This window comes from Myiozetetes cayanensis, unplaced genomic scaffold (assembly GCF_022539395.1).
Source record: "Myiozetetes cayanensis isolate MyiCay16 unplaced genomic scaffold, myiCay2020 scf5-8, whole genome shotgun sequence".
Classification (NCBI taxonomy): Eukaryota; Metazoa; Chordata; class Aves; order Passeriformes; family Tyrannidae; genus Myiozetetes; species Myiozetetes cayanensis.
In genome coordinates this window covers 113560264-113583337 of record NW_026087742.1, presented here as the reverse complement: position 1 = coordinate 113583337, position 23074 = coordinate 113560264, and the positions used below count along the sequence as shown (strand labels likewise).

Here is a 23074-nt window from a genome sequence, read left to right as displayed (position 1 = left end):
GGTTTTAATAGATAGGATCATAATTTGCCAAAATGCAAATAGCTAAACAAGTCGGTGGCTCTTGGAAATGATAATTTTTTGCAGAGGATAAGTTGCTTTGCTGTTTATTCAGTGTGGGATCTGAGAGGCTTTTCCCCCCATACCTTCAGTGAAAGGTCTGCCATTCTGTGCCAAAATCCACAGGGCACAAGTGCCAGGCTGCAAGAGCCAAAAACCTGACTGTGGCTCAGGCAGGGGTATTTACTAGAAGATTGATATAGCTGAATGAATTCACAGATCTAAAACTTATTCACAGGGCAAACAGCTGAATTTCAATGAGGATTAGAGCATAGTACAGATCAGCAGCAGTGAAAGGCCAGTGAACAGTGAAGTGTTGCAACAGCTCTGCCGTAACATATTAGGGGAAAAAGCTGTGGCAACACATCTGAGACTATCTGGCTGTGTTTTCTAGCCTACTAATATATGGCTACTTTCATTTTAAAATTCAGGAATCACGGTTTGCATCTGCTGGAAAGCTGAAATTCCCTCAGGTTTGGAACACCTGATTTTATCCTTCAAAAAAACCCCCAGTTTTAGGTTATCAAAACCATTCACAAGGGAAACAAACACCAGCAAAAAAAAAAAAAGGGGGGGGGGAAATAAACAAACACCAACACATGAGAATTATTTTCTTTTCCCCCATGCAAAACAACAACAATGAAACAATTAATTATTTTTTTAGAAGCTTAGCGCCAAGTGAAAAAGAAGGAATTTCTGTAGAAAACACACAATGCTTTGTCACCTCAGGTCTATCAGATATTGCAGGAAAATGGTACCAGCTGGGGATTGAACAGTTTGGTCACCTGTGCTTTCACATTCAGGGACTGTGTGTGTGTAGAAATGAGTGCCACAGATGTCCTCTTACCTCGCAGCCTCTTCAGCCTCTGCTCCCTCCTCCTCCTCCTCACGACCAGCAGCATCACGAAGAGCAGCAAGACCCCAACCAAGATACAGGAGATGGTCACCAGCATCTTCAGCCCTTCGTTGGTCGCCAGCCCTTCCTCACTCTGCACAACTGACTTAATGAGTGGAGGGATTGTACCTGGAAACAGTGTCATGACATTAGAGGCCTTGTTAAGGAAGACAAAAGGTTGAGTTCGCGGGGAATAAGGCAGGTCTTGTGCTCCAGCTGCCTGCAGAACACTAATAAGGATGTTTCTGTTTGGGGTGGATGCTACCTTTGTGTGTCTAATGGCCATGCACAGGCATCCAGGCACGCTGATAACAGGTACTGACTGCAGAGACTCAGCGATTATCAGAAATCAAGAAGAATTGCATTAATTGATTAAGCACAGCCATGCCCGTTAAGCAGTCAAAAATACTATGATTAATTTTGAGTCCTGTTAAACCATTACAGGGCTGTAAGAGGTCTCAGAATCCCTACCTATATATTACTCCTTACTTTGGGAAAACAGCACTGCTGCAGCATTTCTGCTGGGCTTTTCTTTGTATTTGACAAAGCTCATTTTGTGCCACACACAGCAGATCAATCCTTCGCAGAGAAACGTTCTTACATCAAGTCTAGGGGTGCAGCAGTGATAGGGATCTGAAATTCAGATGGCCAAGCTGATACTAATCTGCTAAAGACTGTCTGACATTAAACTCATCAGTAAAACAGGAGGGTAATGCTGGAGAGAAACAATCAAATTTTGAGAGGGAAACCAGGGAAATGAATCTACCAACTACTGGCAGGCAGCTCACTTTTTCATTCTGGGACATATTTGCATTTTGAATATACCTGGCTTCCTGGTGATATATAATACTTGAACTTTTCAATTCTCTTTTTCTTTACCTCTGAAGGACGTGAGAAGAATGCAGGGCTTTCTGGGGAAGGCTGTTTAGTCATGGAAGACTTCTCCCTCATTTCCTGATTACTATTAAACTGCTGAATGCAACCACAAATGAGGCTATAAAATGCAGATTTGTTTGGAATGGGTAGGAACACGCAAGTATTGTGAACTGTGATGACTCTGGATGGAAGCTATTAAATTTTAACCGGCTACTGAGACATAAAAGTGGCTCCTCACTTGCTGAAAGGAGAGGAGGGTGACAGAGAAAAACAGGCACATCCTTTTTTACATTTTAATTGCTGCATTAAGTGATTTAGTTATATCTCATTATGTACCATACAGTATCAGAATAAAAAACTGGGATATAATACAGTACAATGTGAGTGCCAGAACCACAGTGAAAATGTAGAATCCTAAGTCATGGGGGTTTCTTCAGATCCACTTGAGTCGCATTTAAAGAGTAGAGCAGCTCCCTTAAGGGGCGAGGATAAAAAGAAAAGCTACAACCACCCAAACCTTTATCAAGTACTATGGAAAATCTGTTTTCTTACAATTGCATTTTGAATATTTTTCTACTGTTTCTTTGCAGTTCTTCCCCATAATTTTCTTTCTTTTCCCCCCCAAATTTTCCATTTCTTAGTATAAACACACAGCAGGATTTTTTCAATTGAGATTCAGTTTTTGCACTACTCTCAAGGCAAATAAAATTATTAGATGAAGAAATGGAAAGAACTTCAAGCTCCTGAAGGTAATACTAATAACTGTCTCCAAATTCTCCTAAACCCTCATGAATACTAAGAGGCCAAAGTTTTCTCTGAATTACAGTCACACAGATTTCTGGCTAAAGGCTGTTGGGTTCAAGATTGCCTAAAATTATGTCTTGCTTTCCTTAATACTTAGATGAAAATCAAATTATGAGCGGCCTTAATTTCAGTTAAACCTTAAGTGTTTAGGTATGTGATTATCATTATCCCTACCTCTTCCAAGTAAAATGTATACCTCATAACATTATACACAGGCACTCGAAGCTTAATTAAAAATCATGCTGTAGGCTTATATAACCTTCACATTATCCATTTGTGGCTTTTCAGCAATTGTATTAGGAATTACCAAAAACTAATCCTGCTCTCCATGGATAGCAACATTTACTGGCATTCTGAGTTCTGGTTGGGAGTGGAATAGCCAAAGTCCTCAGTGCTAAGTCCCAGACAAACTGGGAGGGTTTGTGTTATTTTCCAGGTCAATCCACCTGGTTGGTGCTTCCTAGAAGTTGTAACTGGAATGTCTCTGACCTCATTTTCCCCTTTGTTGCAGCCCTTCCAGCATCTCCCACTGCACCTTGTGAATTCAGGACTACTAATGGAAGTGTTTTCCTGTGTCCCCACTGCTCTTCACGGTAGGAAGTCCCTCGGTGGGCTGGAACCAATTAGCGTAGTTAGAACAGCCATGGAGCTGATCTGATTTAATGTCAGGGCTACTGGCCAGCTGAGGGAAGCTCCTTTGCAGTGCCACACACTACAGGGCTAAAAATATCTCCTCAGGTATTGAGTGCAAGCGTTCCAAAAAACAAGAGGCAGGGAGGTCAGGAAATCTGCGAGGTGAAATACCTGGGAATGGAGTGAGAGCACAGAGTTGTCATTAACCCTTTGACCTAATTCCCCATGGAGAGATTTCAGGTGAAGGATGCTTAGCCAGGGTATTTCTCAGGAGCTCTGCCACAGGCAGCAATCAGCTGCTGCAGCCCAAAGTGACCCAAACACCACGTAACTCAAGGATTTCTGCAAAGTTTACAGGGGCTTTATCTTAAGACCGCTAAAGCTCCTGAGCTTGTCCTCAGCTTTCGGTATCCTAGAACTTCCATGCACCATATTATCTGATCTTCAAAGTACTGTCCTTGTATCTGCTTTATCCCAAGGGCAGCTGGTACTCCTGGAAGATGGAAGGAGCTAATCTCACATCACAGGATGAATCAAAGGTAGAGGTGGGGGTAATGCTCAAAAGCAGAGCTGGCCAAGAAGTTTCCACTGATGTGTTTTCTGCAAACAGAAAATTCCCTCTCCATGAAAGCAAAAACTTCCTGCATGAAGTATTGATAGGAAATGTTGATTTATAATACTACACTATTTTGCAACTCTGAAGCTCCTTAAGCCTATGCAGTTTACCAAGGAAAAAATGAACAGGGAGCTGTAGGGGCAACTTTTGGTTTAGAAGCACTGAAATATATATATGAAATCTCTTATATGGGAATAGACTGTCTTAATTTTCAATAACAATGATAATAATAATAACAACCAGTTTATCGTTTCAATTCTGCACCAAAGGTAGCAAATTTAGAAAATCTGAAAGCTGAAATTTGCTTTTCCATCCGTGTTTCCCTCCCTTAACCTTGGGGTCAGTATTTGAGATCACGCTGCCTCTCTAAGGCACAATACAGTCCTGGCAAAGCATGTCTGACAAACAAAACCAGCAATGTCACAAATGAGAAATTTTCCAGCTGACCAGAAGCAGTGGCCCAGGAAATTTAATGCTACAAACAGTTTTTACTGTTTTGTTTTCTCGCTTTTAAAGATGCCAGACAGTAACATCAAAAAACCAAAGGGTGTGCAGGTCACAGCGTGTGAAACCGAGGTAGGTATCATCACCCAATCAAAAAGCAGAGCCTGACAACATTTGAAATCAGATCACTGCAAGAATACATTTGATTTTAGTGCTATCAGTGGAAATTTAAGGCTCCGGACCTGCATTTTCATATAATCTCATGTTAAGGTATGGCTTAAGACTGTGTGCCCCAATCATACACATGTAATAATGCAAGATGTAATGGTTTAGGATGCTGAGGTTTAAACTCTGCCTGAGTCATATCCCACCTTTCTGACTGGGAATGGCCCCTGCTCTGCCCTGAGCTGTACATGAGGAGTGATGGGACAAATCCGTGCCAGGGAAATGTGTTACCAACACAGAGTGACGAACAACTACCAGCTTGGTGCTGTCACTGGACAACCGTCAGCTCTTGCTTGAACCTGCTCACTGGTTCTGTTGGTTAATTTAACAGTACAGATGTCACCAAGCGGTTGCACAACACAGCACAATATCCCTGGCAACCCAGCAAGATTTTGCACTGGATGTCTCCAGAAAAGCTCTGGCAATTCACACTGGAGCAATTCAAGGGATTGCCATCTGGAGCCATCTGTGCTGCCTTCCTGCCAGGAGTACAGGCATCTCCCACTGCAGAGCCACCCTCCCTTTCCACAAGCCTGCCAGGAGATGAGCTGGGGTGACTGACAAACTGGCATGTTTGCTCTTGCCCTCTTGTCCTGGTTTTTGCAGGGTGGGCAGTAACCCCTGGCAGAAGGGCGGGATGCAACAACTCCTGCCTCCCCTGCGCCCTGCTGGTGGGCATGACCGAGCCATCTGTCATGGCCATTAGCTTCACTCTCCCCTGTCTGTAAAGCACTGCCATTGCTTTGCCCTTGGAGGTTGCTTTCCAGAGGCTTTCCCGGCAGACAAGCTCCGTTGTGTCACATAATGGGTTTTGGGCAGTGTCACAAGGACATCGCACGGAATATCGAGGAGGTCACGCACCCCGAATGGCTGCAGGAACCAATTGTGTGGGAGACAAAAATTTCATGGAAGAGATGCATGAATTACCAGCAAGTGCCTCTGTAAGCACTGGAACTAATGACACTTAGTGTCCTGTGATTATGTGTCCTATGGCTGATTGACTTTGGTGCCGGAGCTTTTCTGCAGTGACGACAAATAAACAATTCCTCTTCTCTGCCTGGCAGCCCCTTGTCATGAAATCAGGAGATATTTTACATCTTTGAGACCTTAGCCTCAAAATGGAAGATGAGAAAAAAAAAAATCTAGAAAATAGGAAGGTCGAACTCATGAAACTTGAATAAAACAGTTTGTGAGATAAATAAACAAAATCAAATACTTACTGCCATCATAATTGAGTGTTGCAAATTTGGCTTGTTTCTCCGCACAGCCAGCACTGTTGCACACTCTCATCTGCAGCTCATACCAGGTCGCCTCCTGGAGGTCATACAGGATGTAGGACTTGGACAGGGATGTCCTCTGAGCCGTTGTCCAGACTGTTGTTCCAAAGGGTCGATATTCCAGGGTGAAGGAGGTGATGGGACAGCCACCGTCATTCCAGCCTATCAGGTTCAGCTTCACTCGTGTGGTGTTGATACTGGCAAAGAGCTCCTGTTCCTTGGAGAACTGTGGCTCTGGAGGAAATGGTGTAATTCAAGTGAAATGCTTAAATATTAGAGATAAAGGGCTCTCAAATTATAAAGTTAAGAGAATAACTTATAGGATGTTCTTAACTTTATCTTGAACTCAGTAGCTACATATTTAACTTCTCCTCCTCCTCCTGTAATGTTTTGTGGTTTATTTTTTCACACTTTGTGCCAGACTCACAAACTCAGATTTCCAAATCTACAAGTGAAAAAAATACCCATCCATCTCCAGATGGACCTGACCTGCTGGTTTGGCATGGTCTGGCATGACTTGTAAATCTAGTGCAGACACTTCATAGCAATAAATGCCCCTGCTCACTGCTATGAGAAAAAGAGTTCAAAACTTCCTCCAAAAAAACTACAAAAGACAAATGCACTTGAAGATTGTCCACTGGTGCTCCAGTCTTCTTTTGAAGTGGAACTGAACAAGGCTTTTTTGCAAGTACAGAAACTTTCATTTGCCAAAAAAGACAAATTTTAAGAACTTGCAAGAAAAAAAAAACATTAAAAGTAATGCTAACATTGCACACAACATACATGAAAATAGTATATATTTTGAATTTTGCATTTCTGAGTTAAAATGTTTCCATTCAGAAAGGGAATGACATTTTTTATTTCCTTGTCACACTCTGGGCTCAAATGATGGTTTATGGTTAAAGTTTTTTTGACAGTCCTACATAATACAGGAGTAACGACAGTCAAAATGGCACCTAAGAATTGAAATAGCAACAGTAAATGGACAAGGGAGGTCATCAACAAATGTAATTTAAATTAAATATTGCTGCAGAGTATCTAAAATATTATTGCAAACTGTTTAGCAAACCCAGTATCTTTACTATTGGAAGTCATACTTAATGTACTGAAAATTATCTGTGATGTGCTACTTTATTTTCAATAATGAAGCATAATTTTTCCAAATAGGGGCATTCTTGCCATCCTTGTCCCAAAATATACCCTTTTATAAACTCTACAGGAATCTAAATGAAACTTGTAATTCCTGCCATGTGTTATGAACTACTTCAATTCTCCCTGTTAACAGCTTTGGATAGAGATGTTTTTAGAGCTTTAATGTGAAGGAGAGTGATCTCAGCCTTCTAAATCACACAGTACCTGTTCAGTCCATAAATGTTAGACAGGTGGTTTTCAGGCATTTATATAAAATCCCAGAGGAACTCAAAAGGTTGGGAGATCTGCTTTCTCATGAACCAAGGATCTCAAAGGTCTTTTCCAACCTAAACAGTGCTATGATTCAGGTGTTACTTGAAGCATGGTTAAATTTTACATCTCTTGCAAAAAAGAAACATCTCATGAAAATGAAATAAAAAAACCCACATCAACTTCTGCTTCTCCAAGTGTCCCTTTGCTTTAAGGTCAGCAGATGATTCTCCCTGACCATGACAATCTCAGGACATTTGCAGCTGAGCTTCAGTCTCCCCTGAGCTTCAGCAAGTCCTACCACTCACATTCACCCTGCAACAGCACCGGTGTGATGGAGAGAGTGGGGAAAGGCTGACATTCCTACCAAAATAAAATGTTTTTACTGGGAAACTGCTACCAAGTGAGAGTGTTTCTTACAACTGGTGAGGAGATGCAAGATGAGGTGCACTTCAGAGCACCAGGTAAAACTACTGCACCATCTTGTGTTAAAGTGCCCCTCAAAGTGGGGCTGTAGTCAAATTTTTTCATAGTTCTGACACACATTTGCAATGTGGAATTTCCCTCAGCAACCACGACCAAGGGACCCACTGCTGAGTTAACTAAGAATTCCACGAATTTTGTTTGTTTTGCCTTGCAGGACTTAATGCAAACTTTTCCTTTATTTCTTACACTGACCCTGATGAAAGGATGCTATTTCCATGGCTCCTGCAACACCAGCTTGGAGGAGAAATAAAACATTGGCCGCACTTCCTTTATACATAAATTTATTCCCTGTCTTCTTCCGACATCCAAATAATCCCCTGAACTTTTATAAGAAGAGAAGAAACGATTTCTTCGTGGCAATAAAGCAGTTGGAATTGCTATAGCCTGAGGCAGGGGAGACACCCTCTCACCAAATATCACCCAACTCATCTTAGAAAAAAATTCCTGGAGAAATAAGGACAGAACATCAGCCAGGACGAGCGTAAAGTCCTGCAGCAACAGCCTCTTCTCTCACAGCATGGACACAACTGGAAATGCTTCCAAAGCCAGTGATATCAAATATCCAAGCCTGTCTTCTCACCAAACCAAGACCTGCAGCAGGATGCAAGAGCTTCAGGGGAGCGAAGGGGGTGGAAATCCACGTACCTTTTCCCAGTGTCTTGGCCTCGATGATCTCGCTGATGCGTCCCGGCCCCACCCCGTTCTGGGCAGTCAGAGTGAACTTGTACCAGGTGCCACATTTCAGCGTTTCCAGCCTGTAGGATCTCTCACTGGGGCTAATGGGAAAGCTGCCCCACTGCTCGCTGTTATCTTCAGAGTACTGCAAAATGTACCCTGGAGGGAAAGAAAGCACAGATGGCAGCGATGAGCCGGACACGAACCACAGATCCTTCAGGCAATCCCACGAGTCATTTTAAAGGCCTAATAAAAACTGGGGAAAGCCCATTTGCAGGAAGACATACAGCTCCCCCCTGACTAAAAGATCTCAGGCAATGCATTTTTCCCCATCCTTACAACAGCCTAAATACCACTTTTATGATCGCTTCAAAGGGAAAAGAAAGGGATAGATATTTCTAAGCACCCTTCAATCAGCAACAAGCAGATGATGAACCTGGACCCTCAGAAACGAGTGGTTGGAGATTACATGTCTGGAAAATCAGATAGAGTAACTGTCACAACAGCTGAAAGAAAGTGATTAAATGTGTGAATAAACCACCACAAAGAGAAACTGCAATTTACTGAAAGCTGTGATCGCGGTGATAGTGCACATCAAGGGTTGACAGCAATACAGATTGCTTTGTTTTTCTTTTCTTTTTTTTTTTTTAGCCATTCATAATTATATCCTAATCCTATCAACATGTGAGGATTTAGTAAGAAGCAGCAATTAACCTGAATTATATTACCTCGAATAGAACTGCCACCGTTGTCTCCAGGTATCCAGGAAAGAGTGATAGAGGAAGATGTAGTTTTGGATACAGTGAGTCTTGGCTGGTCTGGTGGAACTAGATAGGAAAACAGTTAAAAATAGAAAATGCAATCAAATGATTAGATGTGATCTTAATCACTTCTCACAGTCATTTATCAAATAACTGTTTTGAGTTGCAAAAAATGCAAATGATTTCTGTCAAAGTGCCTGTTTAGCTGACACCCTTGGTTAAAACAAGAGCAGACAAGCTCTCATTTTTTACATTTAATTTTCTACACAATTTTGTCTTTCAATTCTTAACCTTTGTTCTTCTCTGATTTTTTTTTTGTATCTGTCCTGTCAGCCCTAAATGGCATATGAGCTACCCAGCCATTAATTTTCATTATTTTTCATATCTGTTTTAGGGGGAAGCTGAAATTTTAGTGGCAGGAAACAGATGTGCAGTTGCAAATTATGCCCCATGCATGCCTGTGTTTGCAGGCTGTTATAGCAAAAAATAAAAAAAAAAAAAAGAAGGGTGTATAATGAGTTTCTGCCACTCAATTAGGTAGCATAGTTAGATCTGTGATGGGAGGCAGATCCATAACCTCTTCCACACCACTGAGGTTATGGGTATAAAGAAGACACAATTTTATAGCAAAAGCTGGAAACCCTTCAGTTCTGCTGCTCTCTATAACATTTTATCTGTGTTTAATCTGTGGGATATAAGAACCAGGTTCTTATGTGTGGTTTCCAGGACCAGCTCCTGATGAACACAGGAGTAAGACAGAAGTGTCATCACCCACCATCCCAGTGCCCACTTTCCTTCAGAGAAAACCCATTTCCATCCAGGTTGGATGAGAGACTGAGTAACCTGGTCTAGGGGAAGGAATCTCTGCCCATGGCAAGGGGGTTGGAACTGTGTGATCTTTAAGGTAACTTCCAACCCAAACCATTCCATGATTCTATGAAAATCCAGCATGAAAGGGCAGAGAAACAGCCATGCCACATCCCAGTGAGTTGCCCAGGATAAGAAAAACTGGGACTGGTAAACAGGACAGGGAATTGAGACTGGAAATGGGACCATAAACTCTGACAGTTTAGGCTCAGGGTTAAGTAATCCCAGACTGCACTAGTGCAGAGTGGCTGGGTTTCCAGAGCTCAGGGACAGAGAGTGCCAAAGCAACCAGCTTTCTTTGCACCTTGACAACTCTGTCATGTGCCAATATGATCATACACCAGTTATGGTCTGGGGAGGTCACCTCAGACTTCTGCCTGAATCATTTAGCTGGCCATGTTGATAGGGGTGAGGTAACCGGAACCATGGCACAAGAGCAGTGATGTCATGGAGGAGGAGGTTTGAAAAGAATGGCAGGTGAAACTTTAAAGAGCTGGTCGAAAATTTACTGGAGCCCTGGAGGGTCAGTATTTGCTAACACGTCACCCAAGTGTTTTCTGAACAGGTGTGACCAGAGACCTCCAAGCTCCTCAGAAACACAGACAAAAGGGAGCTTTGCTGCCTTAAGAACAAGAAGTGAGGTGTGGGCAGTGTCCATCATGGGCAGGGATGAAGAACTGGGATGGAAAATCAGGGAAGGGAGAGAACACAGATCCCTCTGGTCTCTGCCACTGCAGGCATGGGAAGAGGGCAGTGGTGTCGGTGACCACTGCTGGCAGGAGCTGCCATTGCCCTGACACAGTTACTGCCTGTCAGAGACCAGCAAGGCAGGACAGGAGTCCAAAATGTCCATCAGTCTGTTTGCCAGAGGACACTGCCTGCCCTACCCATGTTTAAGGTGCAGCTCCACCTGCAGAATGGAATTCCAGGAAAGACTCCCCTCTGCAGCTCATGCTCAAGTCAGCAGATTGCAGAATAATTTGGATGCTGATATAAATCAGAGGCTGCTGGTTTGCAGCTGTGGACTAGTTCAGAGGGAAGTTCATTTTGCTGCCCTCACAGGGCCCAGCAGTGCTGAAGAAAACCAAAGAGACAGTTTATACTCTAAAGGAAAATTGTCTGTGTGAGATGGATTTGTTCTGTTATTCTGACTGACTTGGCTGATTCCATGGAGAGAGACTGCACACACTGCGCTGGGAAAGATTGATTGTGAAACCTTCCATCACAGCTTCACCCTATCTACAAAAAATGGTGGTCCCACATATTAAATGCCACTCTTTCTCTGTCCCTGAGGGAAATAATATTGATTGGCTTTTAGTTACTGCAGTTCAATAACAGCAAAGATATGCAATTACAGAAGTACTTAGTGAAATATAAATATAAAGGTTTCCATCTGATGGTGTTTTCTCTGCCTCCCTCCTGTTGTGGTCATGCTTCAAACATTGCAGAAGGGCATCTTTAGTTTCTGTTGGATTGTAGGTAAGCTGAGATTTGTTTCAAGGCTTAGTGGAATGGTTTATGCAGGAAGAGTGGGGCTGCAGCTGAAACAATCTCTCTCTGTGCTCTCATATGTTTACACTAGAAGTTTAGATTCCACATCCAGAGAGTGTTGAAGCACAGCATGGCCCATATTCCCAACTCAGGTGTTTTCTTCCCTTTAGCACAACAATTTGCAGTCAGTTGAAGCACTTTGAGTATCTTTTTTAGATCAAGGGAGCAAGGAAATCTCTTGCATAGAGAATTCTTGAATACACAGGCTCTGCTTCACATTACTGTCAGTGTGTACTCCTATATTGTCGTTGCTTTTATATGGACCAACCCCATCATGGATACACTTCAGGCGTTTCAACATGCATATAAAAAGTAGCTGGTGATATGCATGAGTTGCAGGTGTACTGATGTTTCATTTTAAATGCTTCCTCACATCCACCATCCATAAAATTCTGCTCCTCCCTAATGAAGCTTCTGTCCAAGGTCTCAGTACTGGGGCAAATTTCTGTTGAGAGCTTTTCAGAAGCTGAAGGAAAGGCCTTCAGGTCTTTTGGAATTTTGTAATATTTAAATGAGTACATGTAATTATTGTAAGGAGAAGGTACAATCTGTTACTTTCTGGGTGAAGAACTAGAAGATAACTGAATGCCAGCACTCAGCTGTCAATCCTACAAAAACTCATATAGCGACTTAACTGCAAGCATGTGAATTTTTCCATTAAAAGCACCTCTTGCTGGATCATAAAATGTTTATGGCTGAGTCAGAATGACCTGCATACTATTTTATTTATTAATTCAGAAGAATTAGATAGGCATTAACACACAATAACATCAATATTTTGCACACCCTTTGCATTACCAACACGTAGCAGTTAACAGCTGTGGTAACAATTATAAGGTGGATCAAACAGTCTTACCTTGTACCTGCAAATTCAAAATGATTTCATCTGATCCCCAGTTGTTACTGGCCACGCAGCTGTAGTATCCAGAGTCCTCTGCTTTCACAGTCCGGATGACAAAGCTCCCGTTGCTGAAGATGCTCCTTCGCCCATCAATCATCACTAGACTGGGTGTCCCGTTACTACCTCACAGGAAACAAAGTGCATACATTAAAGAAGTTACAATCAAAATTACTCAGAATTGGATTTTTTTTTTTTTTTGAAGTGACTAAGAATGGGAAGAAAGCAAAAGGGGGTGGTGGTGGTGGTGGTGTGTTCTCTTTAATGAGAAAACAAAGGAATATTTTCCGTTGGGAAACACCTGCCATTTGCTTTAAAAATTCACATTATCTGGCCCAAATCTGAGTGAAAATGGAAATAAACTCCTTCCTTAACTAAACTGCTGTTTCACAGAAGTGACAAAATATGAGTAAATCAGTTCCTGACTGCAAAGTTCATCCTTTATAAAATGACAGCTATTTGTACCAATGCCCAGGATGGTTTCAAAGCATGGCTTACACCGTGCTTGGATGAAAATTACTGTCCCTGTGTGTGCCTCATAGTGACTCTGTCAAACTGTCAAACCTAAGCTGAAAAGAGAATAATGGAAGATGAAACAAGTGCAAGACACACTGACACACCTCGGCACGGATCAGCGTATCGGGCATTTCGCTTCCTCAGAATAAAACCATCCTGTCTGCCCGAAGGGAGAACAAAAAACACTCCAAGGCTTCACATTTTGAATGTTTCCCTTTACCCCTTCTTCGTCATTCTTCTACTTTTTGGTACCTTGCAACCACCACAGCCAATTAGTTCAAGGGATTTCTAAACTCCTCTTCTACTGGGGCCATGTGCAAGTGCCCACAGATGGCCCTTCTCCTTCCCGACAGCCATCCAGGATCGCCCACTCCACAACCCTCAGGATTTTAAGGAAAATGGGCTTTATCAGGGCTATACATTTAGTTGCTGGTTACCTATCCTTCATCCATTTGACTGTTGGAGCTGGGTCCCCCACGGCTTTGCAAGGGAGAACAATGTCCTTCATCCAGGGAGTCGTCACCGTGCCGCTGAAGGTCAAAATCCTGGCGGGAGCTGGGGAGGGAGGGAGAGAGAGAGAGCAAGAAAGACTGGAGTGAGGTGTCCATTCATACAGCCCTTGGAAAGGAAATGCAGACACCCGGAATTAAAGGTGGGAAACCAAAACAATCTGTTTCAAACACTGCTTTTAAGAAACTAATTCCCTTTAACTCGTAATATTGTCTATTTATTTAAGCACAAGTATCAGTTTCAGTATCTGGAAGGAAAGTATCTAAAAGAAATATAAGGGACAGAATGGAGCAATCTTCGTAGAGAAAAGAGAAAAATCCAGTTATTTATAATCTTTACTGACTTTTATATATTTCATAGCAGAAATTACAGATGAAAATTATGTCCAGTGGATGCTTCTCTCCAAACTTTCAGTAAGAAGAGTCCAAAACAGACAGGTGTCTTACAGAAGCTAAATTATTGATACATCACTGCTACAACAGTTTTCTTATTAAGCAAAATAAACCTTCGTGCATGTACAAGTTCATACATTGCAGAGTCTACCTGGAGTCTACAAATATGAACAAACTCTTCAGTCTGTTGAATTCGTGTCAGCTCTCAGAAAGTATCAGTCCTGTAGTTTCAGTTTATAATATAGAGGAACACTGGGGTTGTGTTAGAGCATCATTTATTACTTAAGAATGACCCTTGATAGAAATAGACTTGCTGTTGGCCTCTAAATATACATTTTGAAGGTACATACTGACTACAGATAGAAAAAATGCTGTATTTTTAGGCTTGATCTGCTTCAGCCATGCACACAGATCAGAATTTATACTTAATAACCCATTTTGCACCAATTAGAAAAACATGAAGATGAGACCCAGCTTCAAATGTAACTGGGATGGTTAATCTTGAAAAAAAAAATCATGCATAAAAGAACAGGCCTTGAAAAATTAAGCAAAATTACTTGAGTAGGCTGCAATGGGACTCGAGATACTCATAAAAAGAAAAGATTTCATAGATGATATGATCAGTTTGGGCTGTATTGCCTCTGTTCTCTTCTCCCACTGTTCTTTAGGACAAATTCTTCATCAAGTCAGAGGTTGGACATCAGTAACTGAAAGTGCAACAATGACATTGTAGTTCCTGGTTTTCCACATCCTGTGTCCCCCATTTTACTGTGATGGGTGGAAATAACATAAAGCTCAAAGAAGATGAAGTGGTAAGATGACAGACCATAACCCAGAAGTGCTGACTCCAAAAGCACAGTGCACTATTCCTGTGAAAGTGTCCACACAGGTTCCTATGGATTATCCCATTCCTTCCATGCACTGAGTGCTTTTATAAGAGATCATGAAAATTTTCAAGTCAAATTTTCTTTGTAGCTTAATTTCTAATAATGTCCCGAGACTTATAAAAGGTACACAAAGAAAAGTAGAAACGAAATAAATGTCAATTGAAATCCACCTAAGAGCCAAAAAAAAAAGAAGACAAATCTAAAAGGTTTGAAATTCCAACAGGAATTCATAAGGTTAAAATGCCTGGAATCTCACAGACCTCTCTCTTTTGAGCAAAGGGAGTTTTAGGAAGCATGTGGGCAATTCAGCTGCGGGGTTTAAGGGTTTACCTGTGTTGTTGAAGCCACCCACATGACTACAGACTTCCCTCCAGCCTTAAATTTGATGGCAAGGCAATGGATTGGGGCTGTGCTTGTTCCTGTTTTTTGCAAATTACCCAATCATGAATTGAAGAGAAAGAGGTGCCTTCATAGAACAGTGAACTCCCTTATGCTAATGAGGTTTTCTGCATGTTTGTTTGCTTATATTACAAGTCCTATAACCTGCATTTACTGTCATAGAAATAGAAACGGGGCAGGAATTGTTTGCAAGAGGCTGCAACACAGGTTTTTGGGTTTTTTTCTCCAGAGGACATAACTCCATTTTAAAGGCAAACTGAACAACAGCTATGACAGTTCACTCCAGCTCAGATTATAACAAATAAATGATCCATCAGTGAATACTCTGGGACAGGAGTTTCTTTCATTTACTTTCTCACAGAAGAGGGTGGGGAGGCCCTGGCACAGCTTGCCCAGAGAAGCCGTGGCTGCCCCACCCCTTGACGTGTCCAGGGCCAGGTTGGGCAGGGCTTGGAGCAACCTGGGATAGTGGAAGGTTCTCCTCTCAGGGGGCTGGAATGAGATGATCTTTAAGGTCCCTTCCAACCTAAACCATTCCATGGTTCTGTGGTTATAATATCCTGTGTATTCCAGTCTGATGAACCATTAAAGGAACAGACCACTGAGGTGTGTGTGTACAATCATGTGAGCCCTACATGTTGTTTAAAAACATTAAACAAACAAATCAACACAGACTAAGGGGGAAACGTGTTCAAAATTAACGCTCAGGTGGTCTAAAAGAACAGGGAAAGCTCAACATTAAAGTCAGAGAGTTCTCCCCAGAGGATCAGACTGCCATGGGTCCAGATCTGTTATCATCATGTTGACAGCAAATGTCATTCTCCATCAGTCATGGGCAGTAAATAATAGGAACAAGGAGCATGCAAGGTTTTATGCCATTTGAATATGTTTGATAGGCTCAACCCACGTCTTTCAAGTCAACAATGAAGTGTAATTTGAGGGGCAGGGGAAGAGCTTTACTTCCAGACTGAACTTTCATTGCCGTGATTATTTTCTGTTTGTTGGGTTTTTTCTTTATTATTTCTGGCAGTTAATTACAGAGAATAACAATCTGTTCTGAGAAATGAAGGCACTAAAGAAAGAAAGAAATGTTAACTTGAATTAAGCTTTCATTTAAATTGGACTATCCATTTCACATCAAACCCCTATCTAGACATTCTCATTGTTCTCAAAGGAGTTCTTAAAGGGGTTATAATTAAGTTGACATAATTCAATTCAAAGTTAACTCTCATTAGCTGTCAGGATGGTATCATTACTTGGACAGTTACTGTGCAGTAAGAGGAGCAAAAAAAGAAGCAAACAACTTCAAAACAACGGCCCACAGGATGTTTCAGCATCGGGAACTTGTGGCAAAATCAGGCTAGAACTGCTTCTAACCCTGTGATGTGCTGTTTGCTTCTGACAAACTGGGGGGTGAGAAAGGTCTTGGAGACTATTAGCTCTGCCCACCCTTCTTCACTGTGCATCCACTGCCCTTGTCACTGATCAGCACCTCCTCCCAGCTCTCTAAAAAGCCCTGTGATGCATTCATAAAGGAAATCATGCACACAATACAATAATTTCTAACCCAGCTACACTCAAAGTTCATAAAATTGCTATCTATCAGTATTCCTAGTGCCCATCAAAGCCTCCACAAATGGATTATTCACCACTTTTTCAGTCCTAAGTGCATGTAAGAGGCTTTTGCTGAGCGTCATCTAATGCAGACTTTATACTGGAGTACCACTGCAAGCTCTGAGGTTGACTGGATGCATTCTACTGTCCTTTGAAATAAAGTCTTGTCCAGACTGACCTGTCTATATTGAAGTAATTAATTATTTTTCTTTAAAGTCATGTTTTCTCTTCAAAGAAGTTATTTTTAAGTTCCCTTATTTGTCATCATGGATTATGTTACATAAGCTTCAGAGGAGCAGAATTAAATCTGGTAAGCTGGATCAGTTTAAGTACATGTGGGTCAAGTTGCGACTTCTCAATTTTTTGGCAAACAGAGAGCAGCTGCATCCTGCAATTCCTCCTGAGCAGGGGTTAAGAATCTTGGCACCTGCACAGCCTGCATTGATCTGTGTTCATCTTTGAACACTTCCCTCTTTCTTTAAATGCACAAGAGAGAAATTCTCGTGCATTTTGTGCAGGGGTCCCTGAGCTCTGCTGGGTTTGCCTGCAGCCTCAGTGTATTAGTATTGCACCATTTTGATGGTCGATTGGTTTTAGTTTTATTTCAGCATCTATTTTTATGCCTATTTTTATCTCCTTTTTTAAAATTTCATCACCACACATCCACTCTGCACAGGTGACACCTGAAGGAAAAAAGAGGAGCACACTGAGACTTTTGCCCTGTTTTCTTGAGATGTTTATTCAAAATCTTCCTTCACTGATGTCCTTTATTACTCCTCATCCCTCTTTTAAGATCTTAACTTTGGTCATACTGATGTTCACAGTGCACTGTTCAGTTATCCTACAAGAAAGTCATCAATGCAAAAGCTCCAGATTTTTCAGATCCTTCAGACTTTTCATGGCCTTTCAGACATCCTCCAGGTCATTCCACTAACACTGTGTAGATACTAAGAGAAAAAATTGTCTGAAAGGCTGTACAAAAAGTGCCAGAAAGAAGGTGAGTCTTCTTAATTGACAGAAAAAACCCTATAAGCAATGGTGTGGGAAGCAAGGATTTCCTTGCTTCTTCCAGCTTAGTCTTCCTCACCTTGCCAGACCTCCCTGTATTTACACCAATATATCTTCCCCTGTGATCTGCAGTAGTGACACTGTAGTTCCTGCAGGTTTCTCACAGCAATGTCGAAAAATATTCATCTCACATGACAGAAGCTTTGCCCAGAGGAGTGGCAAAGACAAAACATGGAAGTTCCAATCCCAAGCCTGAGGAATCCTGTTTGCAGGTTCTATACTTTGTGAAGCTGTTCTGTTCAAACAGTGCCCTCCAAACATCAGCACTGCCATCCCTGACAATCAGAGAATCATGGAATGATTTGGCTTGGAAGGCCATCCTTGAGATGACCTTGAAGATCATCTCAGTCCAACTCCCTGCCATGAGCACGGACAACTTCCACTACCCCAGGTTGGTCAGAGCCCCATCCAGTCTGGCCTTGGACACTTCCAGGGATGGGGCAGCCACAGCTTCTCTGGGCAACCTGTGCCAGGGCCTCACCGTCTTCACAGGGAAGAATTTCTTCCTAATATCCAATCTAACCCTACTTTCTCTCAGTTGGAAGCCATCCCAGCTTGTCCTGTCTCTCCAGGTCTTTCTAAACAGTCCCTCTCCATCTTTCTTGTCAGCTCCTTCAAGTCCTGGAAGGCCACAATTAGGTCACCCCAGATCCTTCTCTTCTCCAGGCTGAAACAATCCCAATTCTTCCTCCCAGCCGAGCTGCTCCAATCCTCTGATAATCTTGGTGCCTCTCCTGAACTTTCTCCAGCAGCTCCCTGTGCTCCCTGTGCTGTTCCCAGGGCTGGAGGCAGCTCTGCCAGGGGGTCTCACCTGAGGGGGTAGAATCCCCTCCTCACAGTGCTTGGGATGCAGCCCAGGATAAAGCTCAGATAGTTAATCTACCACCATCAAACTGGTGATCTCCCACCCAGACTGGCAGGAATGCAAGATTTCCCATGGTGAGGTTGTTTGCTCTTCCAAGCAGAAAGTGCCTTCACGTCAGTGGCACAAGGCTGAAGTTCTGCAAAGCTTTTTTAGAAAGTATCTCTCCTCATAATGCACTAGCCACTTTCTTTAACATTCCTCCATCATTAGGCATACGAGTGAAGAATTAGCAGGCCTGTAAAACTACAAAGTCAATTAAATGCATGTAATTTTGCAACTTTTGGGGTCTCTGCTACTCATTATTGGCACAGGCTGTGATGGTACCAAGTTGAGTGGGGAGAAAACATCAGTCTGAAGACCTCGCCTAGAGATTAAATATGATGGAACTCTTCTCACTTTCCTGTCTATTTTCAAAGCTAAGGTAACTATGATATTGCAGGCATCACATCTCACAGAACAGGTAAGGCAGAATTCCTAGGCCCCAGCACTATCTTTTAATAGAACAACCAGTACAGCTGCAAATAAATATGCAAGATTTGAGGCACATTATCCCTTCATCACATCTGAAATAGAAGCAGCAAACTTCAAAGCTAATGCAAGTAGAGAACAATTGTTCAGAGTTCAGATATGTTAATCAAACCATTTTACACAGAAGATGGTACTTGTGGAGTACACAAGAGATATAACTAAGGAGGGGAATGATAAAGAAGTTACCTTGTACAGCAAGAAAAAGAAACATCTTCAGAGGGGGAGAGAGATCATGTGCAAACCCTCTGTACCCCACAAAAGAAGATTAAAAAAATTCCTCCAAAAAAAGCAATATATTTCCTTCTAGGGAAAGGTAGGACGAGTTACCCCCCCAGAGGAGCACGTCATCCTCTCTGTGCTGACTCCAGCAAAAGCTCGAGCAATTAGCTGGGAGTTGTCACTTCTGGAGAGAGAGAGAGAGAACTGACAAATCCCGCCCTCGGTGAGCGGTGAGGCCACGTGCCAATTATCACAGTAATTAGCATTGCAAAGCCCTGCGTGGCTCCATAAGGGGGTTGTCGCTGTACCTTTAGCCAGCGGCTCCACCGTGATGATCTCGCTGCTGTTGCCTCTGCCCGCAGCGGTCACCGCCACCACCCAGACGCTGTACTGCCGATTCCGGCTCAGGTTGGGGATTCTGTAGGAAAATGAGTCGGGAGAGGCTTCAAACTCGCTGATTACCTGTGGTGGGAGAGACAAATGTTTCCAGACTAAAATAAACAGCGTTAGGACAATGCCTGCCAAGCTGAGCGCTACGAAAGGCTGCTACTTCAGGGTTCTCCTGAATATCAATGGCTCCGAACAGATGGCAGATGGCAATAAACAGAGCAGGCACAATAACTTGTTGCAATCCATTTCTATTCAGTGAATTTGGGCCTATGTCTTGTTTACAGATTGCTTTTATTCAGATTTGGAGTTTTATGGGCCTGTTTATTTTTACAGGGTTGGAAAAACAATTGAAGGGAACACATTTGACTAAATTTTACCATCAATAGTTCTGACAGAATGATTTGCGTCTACACAAAACTTTCCCAACAGAGGATTCAGTCCTGCATCTGCTGTGAAATCTGGAGTTTACTGGTTGAGATATGTCTGCTAGAAGCTTTGGTGTTCCTTATTCTTGGCTTTGGTGGTTTATTCCTTCAGTAGTGGAGCGAACCAAGAAACAAAAACTGTGTTCTGTAACAGACTGTTCGAACTCCCCCCTCCCAAGTCTAGTTCTGTGCAGTCACAGAATTACTTCCATTCAAAGGCTCCCAGCTGAAGGTCATCTCAGCCAGTTAGCTGCATTAGCAAGGAAGGACAAGTGCTGGAAGAAATGTCAGTTCAGTCTGTTGTCACACTGTCACTCAAAGTGCCTCGGCCGCGGGGCTGCGGCGAGGCCGAGCAGCTGCTCTGCAGTACCTGCTCATCTCTGAGAGGCTCTGCAGCCTCCTTGGAGCAACCTGTGCAAGGGAAAGCATGGAGAAACATAAAGATTCCTCCAGGGAACGTGGCTTTGTGCACCTCAGCACATCCCTCCACAGGAAGCTCGGTGGAGGAGAAGGGAAACCTCAACGCTGCTCAGTAGAGCCACTTTTATTTCTGATATGAGCTTTGTGATGCTGGTACGTAAAAATAGAGGGGAAATGAAGCATTAGAATGAATAATACTCACTTCCCTGTGCAATGCTGAGCATGGTAACAGCTAACTATCACCAGGCTAAAAATAATTAGAACGTTAATGACGTAGAAAAGAAGATTTTATGAGGAATCAGCATTAAAAATAATGCATCACTGTAATCTAAACTTGGTTCAGACTGACAGAAAGTGTGCAAGGAGTCTCTTTGATATACAAATAATCTGCTTGTGGTAAAGGCCAATTCCATCTGATTAGCATTTCAAAAGGCACATTGACCTGAAAATATTGGAATATGTAGTCCTTCAAAGTGAATTCCAAATAAACAGGGGATGTTTCTGAGGTATCATTAAACACCTCTCCAGTGTGAATTGGTAGAGTTTCAGCTACTGAACGGGTCACTGCACTTCTCTGTTCTTGAGCTGGCATCTCCCACAGCCAGGGGAAGAGGGGAGTTCATCTCATCTCACTTTGGAAATCTAGACTGAAGACATCTGTACCTGAGCCAGACTCCCTTCACAGACCATGCAGAGGCTTCTACAAGGACACATTCTGTTTATTCCATGGTTACTAACTTTTCTGGGAAGACTGGTTTTCTCCTGCTGAGTTACTCAGGCTCAGCACAAGCCCAAATGGGGACCTTGCCTTGTTTTCTAGCCCATCTCATTGCTCCTTTCCTTGTCAAAATGCCAAGTCAGCTTGTCCCATTTAACAAGCATTTGCCTGGGTTCCCACTTCTGATATGAAGATGTCAGTGCAGCCAGACACTCCTATTATTATGTGAAATACTGCAGCAGGTTTTGAGAACCATCTGTCTTGACATTTATACGGGGATATTGGACAAATGCCCGTAGCTTGACAGGCTGGATCTTTGTGAGGTCATACATAAAAATTAATGTATTGATCATGGCACAGGAGGCCGAATTTTAATATTCATGAGGCAGCATATCCTAGGGTTAATTTGAAAGTCAAGCAGGCCAGGCTGTCTGTGGCACTTGGGCTCCACTCATTAATGCAGTTATGTAGCAGAGGTTACTTCTAAACCACTCATGGATGCAGCATTTAGGAACATTTACACAACAGCTAAGCATCACAGAATTCCTCATTGCTCACTTTCATTCCAGCAAACATCAGACCAGTTAAATTTACACTGTTTTCCCCATGATTCCTATGGTTTATGAAAGGCACATATGGCTGTCTTTGGAAACCACTCCTAATACAGCCAATCTCCTGCTTGAAATGCCTCACTGCCCTGCTCCTCCCTGCCATGGCAAAATTGTCTCAAAACAGAGGAGCTCTCTCCCTCTCCCTGGCACCCCAAAGATGGAAGAATCACAGATTTAGCTTTAAAATGCCTTGTCTTCAGTTCCTTTCTTTCACTCACAGAGAACCAGCATCAGTCACGCACTTGCATCTATAGCTGTTCCAAACATAAAATCAATTATTCTCAGTATTAATTTATTAATTGAATCTGGGAAATGTACCTTCACTAAATAAATGATTCTCATTTTCTTTAAACAAACTGCTATAGCAGAAGAGTTTAGTTTCTAACTGGTTAACATACATCTTCTGTTTCCTCAGCTCACATTCCCTTTTAAACACTTGGGGATGCTCCAGTGACAAAGAATCGATTTTCCTTTAAACTTTTGCCTGTCATTTCAATTAGACTAACATGCCAGAGACTTTGATTACACAAGGAGAAAAAAAAAAAAAAGGCAGCTTTGTCAGCAAAGGGAAGATTAAACAATAGAAATGAGAAATATTTTAAAGGAATGTCACCTTGTCACATATTGGTCTGTGCATGTGCCAGTATAAAACATGTGCTGCAGTTCTGTCTCAGGAGCAGTAACGTGCTTGCTCAAGGGTTTTTTTTTTCTTCTAATCACTATTTTTCTTCAGCTTATAGATGATGGGTTAATTTTTCTTCTGTCTTTAGCTCACTGTCCAGAAAGGACAGACAGAGATCAGTCTCTAAGAAGCCAGCAAGGGCTGTGAAGAATGAAATGAAATGAAATGAAATCCAAGCCCTTTATCAGGATGCAGTCAATCTACTTCCCAAACCAGGCAACGGCAAGATATGCTGAGGAACAGCCACTGCAGGGAACATCAATTTCCTCTGATGCAACTTCAGCTCTGCTGGTGTGCATTCCTTCACACACTTTGAAGCAGGATGCCATCTTCTGGCATTTCTGACTCCTTTAAAGCACAATTA

The 23074-nt window shown here is 42.4% G+C and overlaps 1 protein-coding gene across 1 annotated transcript in view; it reads right to left on the bottom strand.

Moving 5' to 3' along the window:
* DSCAM (DS cell adhesion molecule) overlaps positions 1–23074 on the bottom strand; it is a 442603-nt gene that overhangs the window by 38591 nt on the left and 380938 nt on the right. The window contains 7 exon segments of the mRNA XM_050332764.1: positions 905–1081; positions 5771–6061; positions 8360–8548; positions 9118–9216; positions 12425–12588; positions 13420–13537; positions 19773–19926. Of these exon segments, the coding sequence (XP_050188721.1) occupies positions 905–1081; positions 5771–6061; positions 8360–8548; positions 9118–9216; positions 12425–12588; positions 13420–13537; positions 19773–19926 (1192 nt within the window).